The sequence below is a fragment of the Pristis pectinata genome, chromosome 7 (genome assembly GCF_009764475.1).
Source record: "Pristis pectinata isolate sPriPec2 chromosome 7, sPriPec2.1.pri, whole genome shotgun sequence".
In the NCBI taxonomy this organism is placed as follows: Eukaryota; Metazoa; Chordata; class Chondrichthyes; order Rhinopristiformes; family Pristidae; genus Pristis; species Pristis pectinata.
In genome coordinates, this window is record NC_067411.1 from 39,478,656 (window position 1) to 39,500,832 (window position 22,177).

A 22,177-nucleotide genomic window follows, 5' to 3' on the forward strand; every position below is an offset into this window, starting at 1 on the left:
CACATCGGCATCTTGTAGGTATTGATTATAGATATTATCACACGTGTCATTGAATGAAACCCATTAGCTTGCGCCATGCCATTATAATAACTTCAAGTAATGATGCTACAGAGCTGTGCAGGTTAACACTTTAGTCTTGTGTGTAAACATAGGAATTGAGTATTCATCTGAAGTAGAGAAAACTGCGGCATTTTCAGTATATTCGCCCTCAAATTACTCTGGTCTTAATTTAGCCTGGTGCCAGGAAATGGAAATACCTCTGATGCTCCACTAAAATTCTGGGTATCTCCTGTTGCTGGGATGTGCAAGAACACTCTGTTCTAACGCTTTGATCACATGGAAGTTAATCCATAAAGTGTAAGTAACCCATTATGCAGTGATTACAAACGGAAACTCTCACTGCATCTACTAAGTGGCTGGATGAGCACTCCAGGTGCCAAAACCCACCCAGAGCTAAAAAATGGGATTAGGCTGGATTGTTCTTTCACAACCATCATTGACAGAAGGTGAAATGGACCACCTCCTGTGCCATAGACTTCAATGCTCATCTAATACTAACCTCACCGAGTCGAACTCCCGTCTAGAAAGGGCATAGCCTCACTAGAGTGCAGAATCATGCTATCACTTACTCTAGACTACATCCTGGTTACTTACGGTGGTTAAGGGTTCTGCCCTATTAGATGCTCATCCCCAATAGTGACATAAAACTGGCTACAATTGATGCCACAATAAACATATTATGTGGTGATGTACATGTAAAATCAAGTGGTTTCAAGTTAAACAACATAGAACTCAAGCTGAAACACTGGCTCAGAAATTTTGTATCTCTGTTGCTGGGAGTTCGAGAGAAACAAGAGTGTGCATGCCAAATACCCCGGCACTGAATTAGATGCTGTCTAATTCCAGACTTAAATCCCAGGACATGTTTAAAAGTATAATTACTTGGCAGGGCTCAGCAAATTTGATGCTACCTTTTCACTTACAGAACATATCTTAAGGTCATCTATTGAACCTCTGTTTTTAAATCATTTCTACCTCAACCTGTGTATTTGATTTCCAAAACAGAATATTAATTTACCCAAGAGTTTACCAATGATTAGTTTTCACATGACAGATGTTACGAGAATGGAACTGCAAAGCACTCCATGGTTTCTAATCTCTACTTCTTATCAACTTAATTTAGAAATTCATAGCTCACAGCTTTTTAAAATTGGTGACACAGGAATGATCTTAGACCTGCCCTCAACTTCTGAGAATGGGTTCAAACTCCGACTTGGATAGGATTGTCAAAATCACTTCTTTACAAACACTCCAGTGCACGTTGGAACATCTCAACGAGGTAAAGAATAACAGATTAAAAGAATTCATCAGGAATGTTTTAAAATATAATTAGGAATGAAGACATAGAAATTTCTGGGTAGCAGGACATATCTTTAGAGACTTTGTAAATGCTTATCAGTTTGTTTAGCTTTAAATACATTTCCCAATGACATAATCACTCACCTGCATTGAACTGGTTCTGCATAAGAGCCCTCTCTTAAATAACATCAAACCATATAGGTGCCCAGTTACTAATTTTGTGTTAACTTGGTGAGAATTAATCTGCGAGAATATATTTACATTTATTTCTATATAAACCGCACAAAGTTGCATGTCTGAAAGGCAAAGGTTTGTTTTTTTTTTACAGATTTTTTTTTGTCAAACAAAGCACGTTTAAAAAAAATTGTAGTATCTGCAGCTGCAGAAATGCAGCAATGATCAACACAACCAAACCACACAGACACTTCCACTTTGCACACCAGGGCAGGGGTTGTCGTCCTTTCAGATGTAAACAGGCTGTTCTTGAGCTGTCAGCAGTCTGTACATGGCTGCAGGCATGGTCTTCATGTGAATCTAGGGGAGAAGGGAGGAAGACCAGGTTGAATTTCTACATCACCAGTGCTGGGGAGAGTGAAGATCTTCTTCAGGATGGGTTTCCATCAGCACTGAGGCATCATCAAAATGAACCATGATCATGGTAACCTGATCAGTAGGTGAGTTAGCATTTGGAAGTGAATACCTAATAATAGCATTATCAAACGAGATAATAGGACAATGACAAAAGCTCAGTCAGAGAGGTTGGTTTTAAGGAGCATCTTAAAAAGAGAACACAGTCGCCTGTGGGGACGCACAAGAGGCCAGAAATGAGAGAGAAGCTGCGATCTCGTGGGTTGTACGGGCAGGCACGGTAGTGTAGCGGTTAGCATAATGCTTTACAGCGCCAGTGACCCTGTCTGTAAGGAGTTTGTACGTTCTTCCTGTGTCTGTGTGGGTTTCCTCCAGGTGCTCCAGTTTCCTCCCACATTCCAAAGACGTACAAGTTAGGAAGTTTGTGGGCATGCTATGTTGGCGCCAGAAGCGTGGCAACACTTGCGGGCTGCCCCCAGAACACTCTACGCAAAAAGATGCAATTCACTGTGCGTTTCGATGTACATGTGACTAATAAAGGTATCTTATCTGTAGCACAGGAGGAGGTTACAAAGATAGGAATGTGGAAGCTATAGAGGAAGTAGAAAGCAAGAGAAGTTTAAAACTGAAGTTTTGCTAACTGTGAGCCAATTCCAAATATTATTCATACGAGAAACATTAATATTTATATTCTCTACATATTCTTTACATTTTCCCATCTGCAAAAGATTGAGAGACCACCTGATGGAGGTCAGTAAAATTATGAAGGGATTCATAGAAAGACATACAGCATGGAAACTAGCCTTTCAGCCCATCGAGTCCACACTGCCCATCAACCACTCATCCTACATTAATCCCATTTTTTAAATTTTTCCCCCATTCTCATCAACTTCTCCCAGATTCTACCATTCACCTACACACACTAGGGGCAATTTACTGTGGCCAATTATCCTCACGACCCACACATCTTTGGGATGTGGGAGGAAACTGAAGCACCCAGAGGAAACCCCACAGGGAGAACATGCAAACTCCTCAAAGGCAGCACCTGAGGTTGGTATTGGACCTGGGTCTCTGGCGCTGTGAGGCAGCAGCTCTACTAGATGCGCCACTATGCCACCCAGTATTGAATAGTTATTTGCAGAGAAAGTATTTAGAGAATGAGACCACCAAAGCTGGACACTAATCGGAACTGGCAGAAGCTACAAGAAAAATAAGATAAATCTAACAGGGATTAAGGAGAAGTGTCTTTCTCCAAAGAGTGGTGGCAATGTGGAACTTGCTCCTACAAGGAGTGCTTGAGGTGAATAGTTCAGATGGAGTTAAGGGGAAGCTGGATGAACTCAAGGAGGAGAAGGGGACAGAATGATACGGTAATGGAGGAGGAGAGGCAAGGATCACATGGATACCAACACTGACTATCTGGGCTGAATAGCCTAATTTTGTCTTTTCTATGTCACTCTGAGCATATCTTCATTAACTGGTCTTTTATTGAAAACCACACTCATCCTCTAACATCACACAGCCATTGAGAATACCAACAGTATGGCGAAAATGCAAGCCGCCACATCCACATCATAACTACAAAAAGCTAATTTTTATTTTAAAAGTTAGTAAAATTCCATCACATTTTCTCTTGCAAGCAAAGTGCAAGATGAAGACAGTAATAATTATTATTTGTTTTCAGAGAATGTGGTGCCACTGGCATTTTCTACCCATCACTATTGCCCATGAACGGAGTAGCTTGGTATAGCATTTCAAAGGGCAGTTAAAACCCAACCACACTGCTGTGGCTCTGGGTTATATACAGCCTAGAGTGGGCAAGGATAGATCTCCTTCCCCAAATTATCAGTGAAGCAGGGGCATTTTTCCCACTATCCAGTAATTTCCTGATCATCGTTAACAATATAAACTTCCCATTCAAGACTGAATAAATTAACTGAATTTAAATTCCCCAACCGTAAAGGCAGATTCGAGCTCATGTCCCTGGATTGTTAGTTCAGGCCTCTGGACTGCTAGCAATCACTGTGCACCCTTGTTTACATGTCTGGGAACAGATGGAAATATAGCAGTTCACTGCCATAAGCAGTCATTACAATTCAGTGAGGTGTCAACTTCATTCACTAAGGGACGAAGGCATTTACTGATACTGTAGGCACAGGCAGATGACATGTAATGCAGGAGAAGTGTGAAAAGATGTATTTTGGGATGATAACCCAAGGACAGGAAATATAATCTTACAAAGGGCAGAAGAATGGAGAGTTGCAGAGATTCACACAGAAAAGTCTTTCAAAGTGGCAAGGTTGTTAAAAATTGGCACTTACAGTACAGCTTTATAAATAGATTCACAGAGCATAAATGCTAAATCTTTATGGCCCCAACTGTGGCTATTTCTAGGCACCAGACTTTAGGAAGAAGGTAAAAGCCTTGGAGATAGTGCAGGGGAGATTTATTGGAGCACTGTCTGGGATGAGAGACTACAGTTTATAGGGAGAAGGTGGGGTTTTTCTCATTCAAGCAGAGAAGGAGGTTTGACAGAGGAGCTCAAAGTTGTGAGGGCTTTCATTGTGCAAATATTGAGGACCCATTTCTCCCGGCAGAACAGTTGATAACCAGGCACGTATTTGCGAAAGAGCCAAAGTACAAATTAGGACAATATTCTTACTCAACTGGTTGTAATCTAGACTGTGTGGCCAGTGGAAGATGATCCAATAAGAACTTTTAAAGGGGAACTGGATTAAGTTCATGGAAAGGAAAAATCTGCAGGCCTTTGGGGCAAGGATCTGATTCTATTGTTCTTTTCTGGAGCCAATACAGTATGATGGGCTGAACAGCCTCCTTCTATGCTGTTTAATTCCACATCAACCTGATAGGTGCAGAATTAGAAAATATCCAAACATGCATTTATTTTCTGATTAAAATGCAACAATGCCAATTCAATAAAAATAAGACCAATATAAAAAAAATTGGCAAGAACAAGAGGATGCATTTATTATTTTGTTTTTTTAAGATTCCTCAGAGTAGAACACCACCATTGGTTGCCAACACAAAACAAGGAGCAGAATACTGACAGCAGACCAAATTCTCCTCCACACTCAGTTTGATTGACGTCAGTGGAACCAATCGTTGGGGAGACTACAATGAGTGGCCATCATTCACACACTCATTTGGTGCCAATGACCACAGACAAACTTCTATCCTGGCACGTTTACTTCAGATGTAAACATCACAGGAACTTTAGGGGCCAGTTTCAATGGGCGACTCTATGTGAGCATACAAAAGGTTAAAATTTTGACCAATTACTGTGGAAGAATTTAAGAATAAGGGAGTGCAAAATCTGCAGTGTGACTGACACACAGATCTGATCTCTTCCCACGTGGAAGGTTAAAAACCTACCTGGCGTGTGCCTCAGTCTCCTGAGATTTATTCTTCACACCAAGGTAACTTCAAGGTCACACTTGTGTGACTGATCAGACAACTCATACCATTTGCTAAGCACATGTCAGGGACCAGTGCCAAACTAGCCTGAAATTTATACTCCATAATGTCAAGCTATTCAGCTCCAGGTTGAAGCCAATTATTATTTATTGGTGACAAAAACAGCTTGAACAGGATCCAGATCAGAGCACATAAAAGTGGATACAGAGATTGCCAAGTGAGAGTGACAGGGTTTCAGTATAACAACTGATTTGAATGATGACACTCCAATAGTGCAGCACTCCCTCAACACAGCACTGCAATTACAGCTGGGATTTTAAGGCTTAGGCTTCTAGAGACTCAAACTCACCACCTTCTGACTTAGGTGAGAATGCTTCCTACTGAGCCACAGGCCCATAGGGAATTGAAGTCCTGTCTAACTGGAACCAGTGACTCCCTACCAGTGTATAAAAAGTACTTCATGGTCACTTTTGATTGACTATCTCCCTTTCCTAGAGGTTGCTGACACTGACTGGAGGTTTGCAGTCTCTCACCATTTAGGTAAAATGCTTTTTCTTCCCCTACCAAGATGGACAATCTCACGTTTCCACGTTATTTGCCAGGTCTCTAGATATTCATTTGACCCATCCATAACCCTTGTAGCCTCATATCCTCTTCACAACTTATTTTCCTATCTATCTCTGTGTCATCAACAAATCCAGCAGCCTTTGGTACTTCATCCAGGTAATTAATATAAATAATAAAAAGTTGAAGCCCACAGACCGATCCCTATTGCATACTGTTTGTTGCATCTTGCCAACCACAAAAGGACCCCTCTAGGCCTACTCTGTTTCCCATTAGTTTTGGAAATCTTCTGGCCACATCAATATGTTACATCCAACACCATGGACTTTCATTTTCCACAATAATCTTTGAAGCGGGATCTTGTCAAATGCCTTCTGGAAATCTAAGTACATCCATCAATTCCTCTTTATCCAGACATGTTACTTCAAAGAACACCAATAAATTGGTCAAACATGATTTCCCTTTCACAAAACCATGTTCACTTTGCCTAATTATACTGATTTTGTTTTGAAGAAGTGCCCGCTACAACGTCTTACATTACCGATGACAGATAACTGGCCTGCAGTTTTCTGTCTTCTGTCTCCCTTTCTTTTTGAATGAAGTTACATTTGCTGTTTTCCAATCCAACACAGCATTCTCCAAATCTAGGGAATTTTGAAAACGAACACCAATGCATCAATGATCTCATTAGCTACTTCCGTTAAGAGCTGAGGATGTTCATCAGGACGCAGCGACTTGTCAGCCAGCAGCTCCAACTATTTGCTCACCACCACTTCCCTGGTGATTACAATTTTCCCCAAGTTCCTCCCTCCCAATTCCCCATTTACAGCTATTTCTAGTGATGCAATACACCTACTTACTTCATCTGCCACCCCCTTGTTTTCCTATATTAATTCCCCAGACTCACTATTTTTTTTTACAGAACCTATGCTTACGTTATTACTTCTACTTTTCAAATATCTATAGAACCTGTTTTTATACCAGGCGAGCATTATGTTAGAACCATACAGCACAAAACAGGCCCTTCGGCCCACCGTGTCGTGCCGTCCATCAGACCACCCTCACACTACCTAACCCCTTCCTCCCACATATCCCTCTATCTCACGTTCCTCCATATGCCTATCCAACAAGCTCTTGAACCTGTTCAGTGTATCTGCCTCCACCACCACCCCAGGCAGTGCATTCCATGCACCAACCACTTTCTGGGTGAAAAACCTCCCTCTGACATCTCCCCTGAACCTCCCACCCATAACCTTAAAGCCATGACCTCTCGTCTTGAGCACTGGTGCCCTGGGAAGGAGGCGCTGACTGTCTACTCTATCTATTCCTCTCAATATTTTATATACCTCTATCATGTCTCCTCTCATCCTCCTCCTTTCCAGTGAATAAAGCCCTAGCACCTTAAGCCTCTCCTCATATTCAATACCCTCCAATCCAGGCAGCATCCTGGTAAATCTCCTCTGCACCCTCTCCAATGCCTCCACATCCTTCCTATAATGAGGCGACCAGAACTGAACACAGTACTCTAAATGTGGCCTAACTAGAGTTTTGTAAAGCTGCATCATAACCTCGCGGCTCTTAAACTCAATCCCGCGACTCATGAAAGCCAACATCCCATTGGCCTTCTTAACTGCTCTTTCCACCTGTGAGGCAACTTTCAACGAACTGTGAATATGAACCCCCAGATCCCTCTGCTCCTCCACACTGCCAAGTACCTTGCCGTTTACCCTGTACTCTGCCCTGGAGTTTGTCCTTCCAAAGTGTACCTCCTCACACTTCTCCGGATTGAACTCCATCTGCCACTTGTCAGCCCAGCTCTGCATCCTATCAATATCCCTCTGTAAGCTCCGACAGCCCTCCACACTATCCACAACACCGCCTATCTTAGTGTCGTCCGCAAATTTACTAACCCAGCCCTCCACCCCCTCATCTAAGTCATCTATAAATATCACAAAAAGTAGAGGTCCCAGAACCGATCCCTGCGGGACACCACTAGTCACTGCCTTCCAATCCGAGGGCACTCCTTCCACCACAACCCTCTGCTTTCTACATGCAAGCCAATTCCTAATCCACACAGCCAAGCTTCCTTGGATCCCTTGGCCTCTGACCTTCTGAAGAAGCCTACCATGAGGAACCTTATCAAATGCCTTACTAAAATCCATGTAAACCACATCCACCACACTGCCCTCATCAATCTTCCTGGTCACCTCCTCAAAGAACTCTACCAGGCTTGTGAGGCAAGATCTTCCCTTCACAAAGCCATGCTGGCTGTCCCTAATCAGTCCATGATTCTCTAGGTGTTCATAAATCCTATCCCTTAGAATCCTTTCTAACAGCTTACCCACCACAGACGTGAGACTCACCGGTCTATAATTCCCTGGCCTATCCCTATTACCTTTTTTGAACAAGGGGACCACATTCGCAATCCTCCAATCCTCTGGCACCACCCCCGTAGACAACGAGGACTCAAAGATCCTTACCAGCGGTTCAGCAATCTCCTCCCTAGCCTCTCGAAGCAGCCTGGGGAAAATCCCGTCAGGCCCCGGAGATTTATCTGTCTTAATATTATTTAACAACTCCAACACATCCTCTCTCTTGATATCAACAACCTCGAGAACATTACCCCTACCAGCACTCCATTCCGCATCATCAAGACTCCTCTCCCTGGTGAATACCGAAGAGAAGTACTCATTCAGAACTTCTCCCACTTCCGCCGCCTCCAGGCAAATTCTCCCACCTTTGTCTTTAATCGGACCTACCTTCACCCTAGCCATCCTCCTACCCTTCACGTACTTGAAAAAGGCCTTGGGATTTTCCTTAACCCTACTAGCCAAAGCCTTTTCATGTCCCCTTCTAGCTCTCCTCAGCCCTTTCTTAAGTTCCTTCCTCGCTACCCTATATTCCTCACAGGCCCTGTCTGAACCTTGCTGCTTATACCTCACGTATGTTACCTTCTTCTCCTTAACAAGTCGTTCCACCTCTCTCGTCACCCACGGTTCCTTCACCCTGCCATTCCTTCTCTGCCTCACCGGGACATATTTATCCCTAACATCCTGCATAAGATCCCTGAATATCGACCACATCCCCATGGTACATTTTCCTTCAAAAAGGACATCCCAATTTACACTCCCAAGTTCTCTCCTTATAGCCTCGTAGTTAGCCCTTCCCCAATTGAAAAACCTCTTGTCCTCTCTGCACCTGTCCCTGTCCATGACAATTTTAAAGGTTATGGAGCAATGGTCACTGTCCCCCAAATGCTCACCCACCAATAGATCCTTCACCTGTCCCGGTTCATTTCCTAAAACTAGATCTAACATGGCATTCCCTCTAGTCGGCCTGTCAACATACTGCGTCAGGAATCCCTCCTGGACACACTTAACAAATTCTGTCCCATCTAAACCTTTGGTACTAAGCAGGTTCCAGTCTATATTTGGGAAGTTGAAGTCTCCCATTATAACAACCCTGTTATTTCTGCTTCTCTCCAAACACTGCCTGCCAATCTGCTCCTCTATATCTCTACTGCTACCGGGGGTCCTATAGAATACTCCTAGTAGAGTAACTGCTCCTTTCTTGTTCCTTAACTCCACCCATATGGACTCTAGAGATGATCCTTCTACAACATCCATCTTTTCCACAGCCGTAACAGTGTCCCTGACCAGTATCGCCACCCCTCCACCTCTTCTCCCCCCCTTCCCTATCCCTCTTAAAACATCGAAAACCAGGAATATTCAATATCCACTCCTCTCCTGACGTCAGCCACGTCTCAGTAATAGCCACGATATCAGAGTCCCCCATACTTATCCAAGCCCTCAGTTCATCCCCCTTATTCCTGACACTTCTTGCATTTAAGTAAACACACTTCAGTCCATCTACCTTACTACTTTTACAGCCTGTATTCTGCTTCTCCTTCCCCAAAGCCTCTCTACCTGTTTGATCTAACTTTTCCCCATTCCCTTCTTCCTCTGACCTACTCCTCCGGTTCCCTTCCCCCTCACAAACTAGTTTAAACCCTCCTGTACCACCTTAGCAAATCTCGCCACAAGGATATTGGCCCCCTTCTGGTTCGGGTGTAACCCGTCCTCTCGGTACAGGTCCCATCTTCCCGAGAAGAGATCCCAATGATCCAGAAATCTAAAACCCTCCCTCCTGCACCAACTTCTCAGCCACACATTTATCTGCCACCTCCTTCTATTCCTACCTTCACTATCACGTGGCACTGGCAGCAATCCCGAGATTGCTACCCTTGAGGTCCTGTTCCTCAATTTTCTACCTAGCTTCCTGAACTCACTCTTCAGGACCTCATCCCCCTTCCTACCTATGTCACTGGTGCCAATATGGACCACAACTTCTGGTTGCTCTCCCTCCCACTCAAGAATTCTGTGGACCCGATCAGTGACATCCCGGACCCTGGCACCTGGGAGGCAACATACCATCCGGGATTCATGCTCACTGCCACAGAACTTCCTATCTGTTTCCCTGACTATCGAGTCCCCTATCACTACCGCATGTCTCTTTCCCACCCTTCCCTTCTGAGCAGCAGTACCAGCCCCAGTGCCAGAGACCTGGTAACTGTAGCTAGGCCCCTGCAGGTCATCCCCCTCAACAGCTTCCAAGGCAGAAAACTTGTTACTGAGGGGAACAGCCTCCGGGGCTCTCTGTCCTGTCTGTCTGCCTGCCTGACTTCTTCTTCCTCTTCCCTCCCCTGACCGTCACCATTCTATCTGCCTCCTGAACCTCAGATGTACCTACCCTAAGGGGGGTGACTGTCACCTGATGCACCATCTACATAACTCTCTCCCTCCCTTATGCTGCGCAGTGTTTGTAGCTGCGACTCCAGCTCATCAACTCTGAGCCGAAGTTCGTCCAGCCTCAAGCACTTACTGCAGATGTGGCCATCTTGGACTGCAGCAAGGTCCACGAGTTCCCACATCAAACAGCTGTAGCACACCACCATGTCCTCCATCTGACTACCTTTTTTTTTCCCTAGTTAGTCCCACCTACAAATCTGCTTCTGCTAAAATACTTCCTATCTTAATCTTTTACTCATTTGTTTTTACATTCTGTCCAATGTGCCTGTCTCTGTACAAATCTATGATTTTTCTTTAAGTTTGATATTACTTTTAACTTAAAGTTAGAGACGAAATGGGTCCTTCCCCCAAGGAGTTTTCTTTGTCATTGGAATATATCTATTCTGTGCAATCTGAAAGTACCTATTAAATGTTTGCCCCTGTATTTTCACTGACTGATCCTTTAACCTAATTTGCTACTTCATTTTAGCTAGCTCTGATTTCAGGTCAGCCTTATTTTAAAATACTACTCTTGGACCAATTCTCTCCTGCAAACCAAATGTAAAATTCCATTGTATCGTGATTGCTGTTACCTATGGACATCTTCACAATGAGATCATCAATTAAGATTTAAGATCTCTTTATTAGTCACATGTAACATCGAAACACACAATGAAATACATCTTTTTCCGTAGTGTTCTGGGGGCAGCCCGCAAGTGTCGCTACGCTTCCGGCGCCAACATAGCATGCCCACAACTTCCTAACCTGTACATCTTTGGAATGTGGGAGGAAACTGGAGCACCCAGAGGAAACCCACTCAGACACGGGAAGAACGTACAAACTCCTTACAGACAGTGGCCGTATTTGAACCTGAGTTGCTGGCGATGTAAAGCGTTACACTAACCGCTACAAATCCTGTCCTATTGTGGATTGGCAGGTCTACTGTAGGCCTTTCTCCAGTTGGCTCCAGAACACAAGGTGTTCTACAAAACAATCCCAAAAATATGATGACATCCTTATCCAGGCTACCTTTGCCCATCTGTTTATACACAAATTAAACCCCCCAATGATTATAGCCCTATCTTTCTGACAAGCTCCCATTATTTCTTCCTTTACATTCTGTCCCACCATGGGGTTACTGTTAGGGGATCTGTACCCCACTCCCACAAGTGAATTCTGGCCTTTATTATTTCTCATCTCCACCCAAACCACTTGTACTGCCTGGTTTCCTGAACTTAGATCATCCCTCTCTATTATATAATGACCATCATTAATGAAGAGCAGAGGCACTCTCCACCTTTTCCAGCCTCCTGTGTTTCCCGAATATCACGTGGCCTTCAATATTCAGGTCCCAATCTATGTTGTTCTGCAGCAATATCTCTGGAATGGCTATCAGACTTGGTAATTCTATGCACACTCTGAGTTCATCCATTTTGTTTTGAAATTTAAATGCAGTCAGGTACTGAGCATTTTGTTCTTTTATCACTTTTGTAATCTTTCATCCTACCTACTGATACACTCTTAGATTTGTATTCTTTATCTCTTCCCATCAGTGTATTATTTTCCACATAAATACCTTTCTCTCCAGTTTGTCCCTACACTTTGATACATCACACCATATAATTTTGATCCCTTGTCCCCATTATTAATTTAACATCCTCTCTACCTCCCTGGAACACTGGCCCCAGCATGGTTCGGGTGTGAACCAATGGTACAGCTCCACTTTCTCCATTCCTGGTGCTAATGCCCATGAACTGAAATCTCATTTCCATTGAATGACCACATTTGCTGCCAATTTTCACCCTGCTCTCACTTTCACAAGTCTATCTCTAACTCTTCCTTCTTTGGTTCTCTGTCTCGATTACAACATGTAGGTAAACATCCACTGCAAGCCCATTGCTATCCTGACTTTACTTCCACCTCCCCCCCTACCTTGCCTCCTGTAAGGATTCCATTCTACCAGTTCCTTTGCATTCCCTGCATTTGCTCCAATGATGAGCCTTTCTGCACGTTGCCTCTGAAATGTCTTCCTTCTTCCCGAAGGATAGCTTCGCAACTACCACAGAGGACAGAGTCCTTGACTGCATCTCATCTACTTCCTGCACCTCAGCTCCTACACCCTGTCCTCCTGGACAGAACAAGAACAGAGAATTCTTGTTCTGTCCAGCCTTGATATTCAATGGATCATCCCTTGGAATTTCCACCAGCTCCAACATGATTCCATCACCAGGCACATAATCCCCTTTCCTTTCGGCATTTTGAAGGGATTGCTTCCTTCACGAATCCCTCATCCTATCTTCGATCCCCATGCACAAACAGGAGATGCAACACCTGTCCTTTCACCTCTTCCCTTCCCACCATCCAAGGAACCAAACAGTCTTTTGAGGTGAATCACCGATTCACTTGTGTTTCTTCCAGTCTAATGTATTGCATTCAGTGTTCACAACGTGTTCTCCTCTACACTGGAGAAAGCAAATGCAGATTGAGTAATTGCTTTGCAGAGCACCTCGCTCAGTCCGCAGGAGCGACATAACTTCTGGTTGCTGCTGCTCTAACTCCCCAACACACTCCTCTCTGACCTTTCAGTCTGAGGCCTCCTGCACTATTAAATGGCCCAACGGTTTGAGGAAGAGCACCTCATCTGGGCACACTGCAGTCTACTGGACAAACTCCTTAACTTTAGGTAACTTGCTGCTTCTTTCTGTATCACTACCAGCCATTTCTATCCACCATCACTTTGGCTCAGGTTTTCTCTTTTTATTAGTACCCAGTCTGGCCTGTGGGATTTGACCCACAGCCTTGTCATTGGGAAGCATAATTGGCTTCCAAATGCTACCTCATGTCATTTGGTCTCACCCTATCAGAGATGGACCCTTTGTTCTACCTGTCCCTCCCCCATTTTCTCTGCTGAAAAAGGTGAAAAGTAACTTGCTGGTTCTGACAAAAGGTCCAGGACCTGAAACATTAACCGTTTCTCTATCCACAGATGCTGCCTGACCTGCTGAGTGTTTCCAGCATTTTCTGCTTTTATTCCAACAGGTACCAGTTGGGCTGAATATCCTGTTTCTATGCTGAAGGCTCTCATTAATCAGAATCAGTTTCTTTAGATTAGAAAAAGAACATTATCCAGAAAGAGGGAAACAGACAAGCTACACAAATCACTCATTAATGGACAAGCTCTACTAATTCCTCAGTAACATACTCTGAGACGGGATGAATGACAACACTTACTTCACCAACTGCGTTGGACAAAACGTGGACTATCTTCTCATGAGGTGTAGCGACAACACTTTGCCCATTGATTTCTATAATGCGATGACCAACTCTCACTCCTCCTCGCTCTGCAATCCCTCCGCGCATAAGGCTACAGATCTGAAACGGAATATGAACCAGTCATTGATTAGTAATCCAAGATAGAGGTTAAGCATGAAATGAACTTACAATTTGATCAAAGAATACAGCCATTGCCAAACTCCCATCATCTCAATGAAAGAAGGATAACTACACAATTACTCTCAGAATCCAAGTCTATCAATGCCAACAATGAGTATATTCAAAAACAGAGTACTGAGAATATAAGGAATGCCAAAAATTCTCAACCATTTGGATGAAGAAGTATCTCTTCACCTCAGTCAGCGTGCCAGAACCCACATGTGTTTAACGTGCGCCATTTTGGAAATTGCTCAAAAAAAGTGAATGATTAATGTTGGGCTCTGGGTACACTGAGAAAGGAGGGAGAGAATAAAAGTGAGGAAGAGATAGGATATTAGAGAAGGCAAAAGAGGCAGAAAACGAGAGAGCACAAGAGAGAGAAAAAAGGGTGATACAGAAAGAGAAAGAAGAACAGACATCAGGAAAGGAGAAGAGAGGCAAAGAAGATAGATAAAGGCAGTGAAAGTGAGTGAGACGGGATGGAATGAGAAAAGGAGGCAGAGAGAGACGAGTAAGCAAAGGCAGATAGAAAATGAAAGAGACGAACGAAGAGAAAGAGAGAGAGGAGAGGAAAGGGAGTATGAGAGAGTGGTAGAAAGAAAGATATACAAGTAGAGAGAAAGAGACTAAAATAAGGAAAAAAGATAAAGTTGGATTTCATACGTCATCTTTTGTTGCCCTCAAGCATCCCAAAGTAATTTACAGTCAATGAAGCACCTGATTTTATAGGAAAATGCAATAAGCAGCATGAACATCTCAGAAGGGTGGAATATCTATGTACAGGTGCTGGTGTTGTTGGTGGTTTGTCAGGTGACCAGACAGCAGTACAAGGAAAGCATTAGTTAATTGATTTCGGATCACAGGAGACAGGAAGAAGCCACTTAACCTCTTGAGACTGCTCCACCATTCAATTAGATTATTATGATGTGTTTAACTCCATTTACCAATCTGAGTTCCATATCTCTTGATACTCTCACCATAGAAAAAAAAATCAGTACACTGTTGAAATTAATAATTTCCTGTACAACCGGTACATGAGTTCTCCCCGAGGTCCGAGCCAACGTTTAACTTTCTAATAATGTTAAAACAAATTAGCGAAGTGGAAGTCAAAAAAACTCCTGATGCTGAAAACCGGAAATAAAATCAGAAAATGCTGGAAAATACACAGCAGATCAAACAGCAGCTGTGAACACTGAAATAGATAAATGTTTCAGATTGACTTTTCATATGAACAAGAAGTTAGAAATCAAATAGGTTTTAAGTTGCAGAGAAGGTAGGGGGTGGAGAGAACGAAGGAAGCGTCTGTGATGGGGTGGAGACCAAGAGAGGCTGAATGATACAGGTGGAGGTGGTGCTGGCTGAGAGAAGGTGGTGAAGGCTTGTTCATTGCAGCTGATCTGTCCAAAGGAGATGTACATAAAAGGTGGTGAATGACGACAAGAGGAGAGAGAACAAAAAATTGATGGAACCGTGAGATACCGAACAAAGCGTTTGCTGGAAACTGCAACTAAAAGAGAATATTGAAACACCAAGCAGAGTATTCTCTGCTTTTAGATCACCTTGTCATCATCTCACTGCAGTTTCACAGAACAAAAACAGCAAAGAAAGAAGCCATTTGGTCCAATGTGCCCATACTATCTCACTCCCTGATCATTTCAACAGCTCTGCGGTTTCTTTATTCAAAGAGAATCAATTTCCCTTTTGAAGGTTTTTGATAAACCTCATTTGACAACACTCTTAAGGAGTAAATTTCAGATAATAACAATTTGGTACATATATTTTTTCCCCATTTCAGGTCTTTTGCCAATAATTTTAAGCCTATGTCTTGTGGTTGTCAACCCTCCTATGACTGACACAATCTGATCAGAAACCTTTTAATATTTTGAATGAAGATATCTACCTATAATTGCCTCTGCACCAAGGGAACATCCCTAGTTTATGGGAATATGATGTGTGCAAATTGGATGCTCCACTTCCTTCATTACTACAGTGGCCACAATGAATCAGAAAGGTGTGGATTCAAGTCCTGCACTGGGGGTGGGGGGGGCTTGAGCATAAATATCTCGGTTGATTCTCCAGGGCTGCACTTTGCACTTGCTGCCCTTTGGAAGTTATATTACACTACTTGTTCAGCTGGGTTTAAAAGATTACTGTTTTGATGATCTCTCTGGTGTCCTGGGACCAATATTTATCCCTCAACAACAATCACCAGAACCAGATTACCTGGTCCTAGTCACTTGCTGGTTGTGGTAGCTTGCTGCATGCTAATCGAGAGGGTTGAGAGCTTCAAGTTCCTAGGAGCGAGCATCACCAATTGGCCTGTCCTGGTCCAACCATGTAGACACCATGGCCAAGAAAGTGCACCAGCACCTCTACTTCCTCAGGAGACTAAAGGAATTTATCACGTCCCTTTTGACCCTCACCAATTTTTATAGATGCACCATAGAAAGCATCCTATCTGGATGCATCACAGCTTGGTATGGCAACTACTCTGCCCGAGACCTCAAGAAAATGCAGAGTTCTGGATACAGCTCAGCACATAACGGAAAACAGCCTCCCCTCCATGGACTGTCTATACTTCTTGCTGCCTTGGTAAAGCAGACAACATAATCAAAGACCCCACCCACCCCAGACATTCTCTCTTCTCCCCGCTCCCACTGGGCCTGAAAGCACGTACTACCAGGCTCAAGGACAGCTTCTATTCTGCTGTTATAAGACTAACTGAACGGTCCCCTAGTACGGTAAGATAGACTCTTGACCTCACAGTCTACCTCATTATGGCCTTGCACCTTATTGTCTGCCTGCACTGCACTTTCTCTGTAACTGTAACACATTATTCTGCATTCTGTTATTGCTCTTTCCTTGTACTACCTTGATGTACTGATGTGATGAAATGATCTGTATGGATGGCAGGCAAAACAAAATTTTCACTGTACTGTATTACACGTGACAATAATAAACTAATTTACCAATTTATCAAATCTAGCATTGTGTTTCCTGCAAAAAGTGACCACATTTCAAAACTAATTTGTTGGCTGTAACTGCTTTGGGATGTCCCAAGACAGAAGTGAATGATAAATCAACGAGATCTGTTATCCTTTCTACTTACGATGCCGTTCTGTACACTGAAGCCCAGCTGATAGCGCAGGTCTGGCCTCCGAATCAGCACCGTGGTGACAGGAGGACACCGCACAATGTTCAGCTTGACTCGAGATTGGTTCTTCAAACCCTGGATTAAAAACACAATACAAAACAAGTTACTTCTCAGACAGGAGACTGAGACCTGGATTTGTCATGGAATTAACATTTTGCTTCGTGTGGGAGGTTCCAAGTTACCTTTCCCTTCGACTGAATTCACCACTGTTCTTCCTCACAGGTGTTCAGTGACTTCCTCTCACAAACCACAATTTGAAGAATTCAGGTTTCCCCAACTACTCCCAACCATCTAGGACATTTCACATGGCCAAAGAACCCAATACTGCAGGGCATCAAGCAGGATCTGGATAGGCCTGAGAGGTGTGACCACAAAGCATGTTTGAAGGCTTTTGAAGATTAGGAGGAGGCAGACTGGTCTTAGAATCCAAAGAGTATGGGGTGGCAACAACAATTCAAAGATTAAGGAACTACAACATGGGAGGATGTGAAAATAAGGAGTTAAGCAAATAAGTCTCACATGGACAGTGCTGGCACTTATTTTTTCCAAAAACCAAACGTATTAATTTCAAGTATTGGCTCCTAGCTCTTAAACCATGTGCAGGGAATGGTGACAAAGTGGTTCAGTTACTGGTCTGGTAATCCAGAGACTCAGAGACGATCCAGAGGTTTTTTTATTCATTTCTCTTGGCAAGCCCAGCATTTATTGCCCATCCCTAATTGCCCCTGCAAAGGTGGTGATGAGCCAATCAGCTGCCTTGGACCCGAGCTCTGGAAGGCCCTCCTTTAATCTTTCCACTTCTCACTCCTTCTCATTTTCTTCGACTCAGTGTTCATGGAGGAAGACACTGACCTTGGAGAAGTGTAGGGATGTGGGCAGAACATCCCACTACAGAAAACATTGGGGATGTTGGTGTGCATATGCATATGTACATGTGTGGGAGGGATGTGTGGGCGGGTGGCTGGCAGTGCGGAGAGGTAGTGTAGAAAATGAGAAAGAGACATTGTTCTGGGATCTTCTGTAGGACAGCGAGTACAGGGGCTAAAAATGAATAGGCAACAGAGATTTGGTTGACCACAAGGGCAACACAGTGGTGCAGCTGGTAGAGCTGCCTCATCACAGCGCCAGAGACCTGGGTTCAATCCTCAGCTCGGGTAGTGTCTTTGAGGAGTTTGCGTGTTCTCCCCGTGACCACATAAGTTTCCTGTGACCATGTGAGATTCCCCCAGCTGCTCTGGTTTCCGCCCAGATCCGAAATGACATGTGGGTTGGTAGGTTAACTAGCAACTGTGAATTGCCCCTAGTGCATAGGTAAGTGGTAAAATCTGGGGGGGGGGGGGGGAGCTGATGAGAATGTAGAGACAGTAAAAATGAGACTAATGTAGGATCAGTGTAAATGAGTGGTTGATGAACAGCACAGACTCGATGGGCTAAAGGGCCTGTTACCATGCTGTATCTCTCGATGACTCCCTGATAAAGAGTACCTTGCCTCTAGAGATACCTCCCAGCAAGTGAAGCCATGAGTTATACAGAACACCTACAATGAACATAGTCACGGAACAAGCACATCAAATACTGACTCCACTCTTTCCCTTTAAATACGTAACTGCATCTTCTGATGGAGTACCTTTATGATGCTCTGACAGGTGGATAATGGAAGTCCCACCAGGCTGGTGCCATTGATGGACATAATCTGGTCTCCAATATTCAGCTTTCCAGACTTCTCTGCAGGCCCTGCATGCATTATGTTTGCGATGATCACTGTTGGAAGTATGGAGCCCCAGCCTGACTCAACGATCACCAAACCCAGTATTTCACCTTTCTGCTTCTCAACGTGAACCTGACAAGGAGGAAAAAGAAGCCTTTTAACACTTAAAACAGAATGTAAATCATGGACTCAGCAAAAAGGCGACCCATCCCCTCAGGCCTGATCCGCCACCCAATCAGATAAACAGGGTGGAAGGAAACAATGGAAGGGGGCTTGAGGGGCATAAACACCAGGAAGGCCCAGAGGTGCAAACGGCCCAATTCTGAGCAAATATTCTGTATTGTATTGGGTGTTTCAAAATGAGAAGCTAGTTCACTTCCCTTCACCTTCTCGACATGGCTCTTAAAACCTTTGATTAACAAAGCTCTTCTCAGGTTCTGATTTGAGCTGTTGCCAGCTAGATGTAGAAGTGTCACTCCTGAGAGAATTGGCTCCAACAACAACACTAAACGTCCATGTACATAGCTTCCCATGTCCTTCTGGACAGCCAGAAAAGGTGGGAGAATCCAAAGCCAGGTTCCATCACCACACAATAAATGCAGAAGGCACTTCAGGAGAAATTCTTTGATCCAGAGGATGGTGAGAGTTTGGAACTCACACCCGCAGGGAACAGTTAAGATAAAGGCAAAGATGGATTTAAGGTGAAGCAGGATAAACATGAGGAAGAAAGGAGTGGAAGAAACACGGGAGGAGAAAAGCAAACTAGCTTCTCATTTTAAAGCACATCCAATTCTACAGAGAATATTTGCTTAGAATCAGCCAATCACACCTATTAGACCACCCTGGTGTTTATACTCCATTCAAGCCTCCCTCATCTTATTTATTTTTACCTTATTTAAATTAATTAACTTATGTTAATGCCCAAGAATTAAAAGCTGCTAATTTAAATATCAGATGACCTATCCTGGGCCCAGCGCACAAATGCAATCACAAGGAAGGTGCACCAGTGCCTTTACTTTCTTAGGGGGTTAAGGAGGTCTGGCTTGTCACTGAACACTCTAACAAACTTCTACAGATATACTGTTGAAAGCATTCTTATGGGTTGCATCATGGTCTGATATGGCAATTCTAACGCACAGGAACGCAAGAAGCTGCAGAAAGTAGTGGACTCTGCCCAATATATCACTGGCACATCCCTCCCCACCATCGGTAGCATCTACAGGAGGTACTCTCAAGGCGGCAATATCTATCATCAAAGATCTCCACCATCCAGGTCATGCCATCTTCTCACAGCTACCATCGGGCAGGAGGTATAGAAGCCTGAAGTCCCACATCACCAGGTTCAAGAATAGCTACTTCCCTTCAGACATTCGGTTCTTGAATCAATGTGCACAACACTAATCACTACAGTTTAGCAACACTATGATCACTTTGCACTAAAATTGACTTCTTGCAAAAAATTGTGTATAGTTTATGTTTAGTTTAAGTTTTACTTGTGAATGCTACTTATCTGATGCTATGTGCCTGTGATGCTGCTGGAAGTAAGTTTTTCATTGCACCTGTGCACACACGTACTCGTGCATATGACAATAAACTTGACTATTTACCAGATACTATATAGCAAATGGGGCTAGCTCAGATAGACATCTTGGTTGGTATGGACGAGCTGGGCAAAGGGCCTGCTTCCATGCTGTATAACTCTATGACTTCAATGCATTAATCCAAGGTTGAAATAGCAAGACGTGGGTTGAAATGGACTTTTACATGGATGAATTCTTCGCTCTGATTTATCCATTTGCTAAAATAAATACACAAGGCAGTCACCGCAATCATTCCCCATCGTATCAACCCAAGCTCATCCCATCCATTGTCAATCAAGAGTCTGAGTGGAGAGTGATCCCATCCACCAGAGATGCGTCCAGTGCAGAAAGGTGGTGTAGAGGTATCCCAAGTGTAAACCATGGATAACGATTATTGACTTGACTGACTCACCCTAATTGCTGAACAAATCATGTTGCAACTGTTAATAAGTGAATGTTTAGCCAGTTCTGAGCTCCACATGTCAGGAAGGCAGTAGGGCGAGCATTTTTTTGTAAGGGCAAAGGAGATACTGTTTCCATTGGCAACAGAGTGGATTCAGATTTAAGGTAATTGGCAATCAAACCATAGGTGACATAAGGGGTTAAGATTTTATACTGGGAGTTGTTGTGAAAAGGAAGTAAAAGCAGATTCAACAGTAAGGATTTGGATAAATTCTTGAAAAGGCAAAATTCAGGGTACTGAGGAAAGAGCAGGGGGGAGTGGGACTAATTGGAGAGCTCTTTCAAGGAGCCAGCACTGGAATGATTGGCCAAATGGCCTGTTTCTGCATTGCTTTATTCAACATGCTGAAACAGGAGTAGCAGAAAAAAGTGACGGGAAGGAACCAATAGTGTGCTCACCCAGTACAACTTCCAAATTGCTTAATCTTTTTTTTAAAAAATTCTCTACAGGTTTTACGGATGAGATATAGGTGAAATAATTTCACCCATGTGATATCTGCCTACCACAGTGTCACATTATACATACATTTACCGATCCATGTTATATTCCCCTTGAATTCATCTGTCATAAGCCATGACCCTTCCATAATGTTAATTCACCATAAATGAGGTTTAAAAAATCAGATTATTATCATCAGATCAGAAGCCTGAAGGCCCACACCACCAGGTTCAAGAACAGCTACTTCCTTTCAACCATTTGGCTCTTGAACCAACTGGCACAACACTAATCACTACCTCAGTAATAGCAACACTATGGCCATTTTGCACTACAATGGACTTTTTTTTTGTTCTAATTGCATTCTTTCTTGTATAATCTTGTATAAATTACGTTTATCTTGTGAATGTTGTGTTTCTAATGCTATGTGCCTGTGATGCTGCTGCAAGTTTTTCATTGCACCTGTACATACATGACCTTGTGCATATGACAACAAACTTGGCTTTGACTTTGAGGTTATGTGCATCCATTTGAGGCCTGGTTCTGTCTTTAACATTTTTGGATGACATGGCCACAGGATCAGAAGGCTTTTCAAGTTAACAGTGCCAGTGCTTGTCAATCTCTAACTATGGTATAATCACCACAAAACTCTGTCCCTTAAAACTGAACCCC

The 22,177-nt window shown here is 43.4% G+C and overlaps 1 protein-coding gene across 3 annotated transcripts in view; it reads right to left on the bottom strand.

The window, feature by feature from the left end:
• Positions 1-1,418: 1,418 nt before the first annotated feature.
• LOC127572341 (amyloid-beta A4 precursor protein-binding family A member 1-like) overlaps positions 1,419-22,177 on the bottom strand; it is a 136,271-nt gene continuing 115,512 nt past the window's right edge. For all 3 annotated transcript variants that reach the window (XM_052019485.1, XM_052019483.1, XM_052019484.1), the window contains 4 exons: positions 18,947-19,159; positions 17,275-17,394; positions 13,965-14,105; positions 1,419-1,893 (listed from right to left, as the gene is read on the bottom strand). In XM_052019485.1, coding sequence (XP_051875445.1) covers positions 1,822-1,893; positions 13,965-14,105; positions 17,275-17,394; positions 18,947-19,159 — 546 coding nt within the window. In that variant the 3' untranslated portion in view covers positions 1,419-1,821. The remainder of the gene's footprint in view (positions 1,894-13,964; positions 14,106-17,274; positions 17,395-18,946; positions 19,160-22,177) is intronic.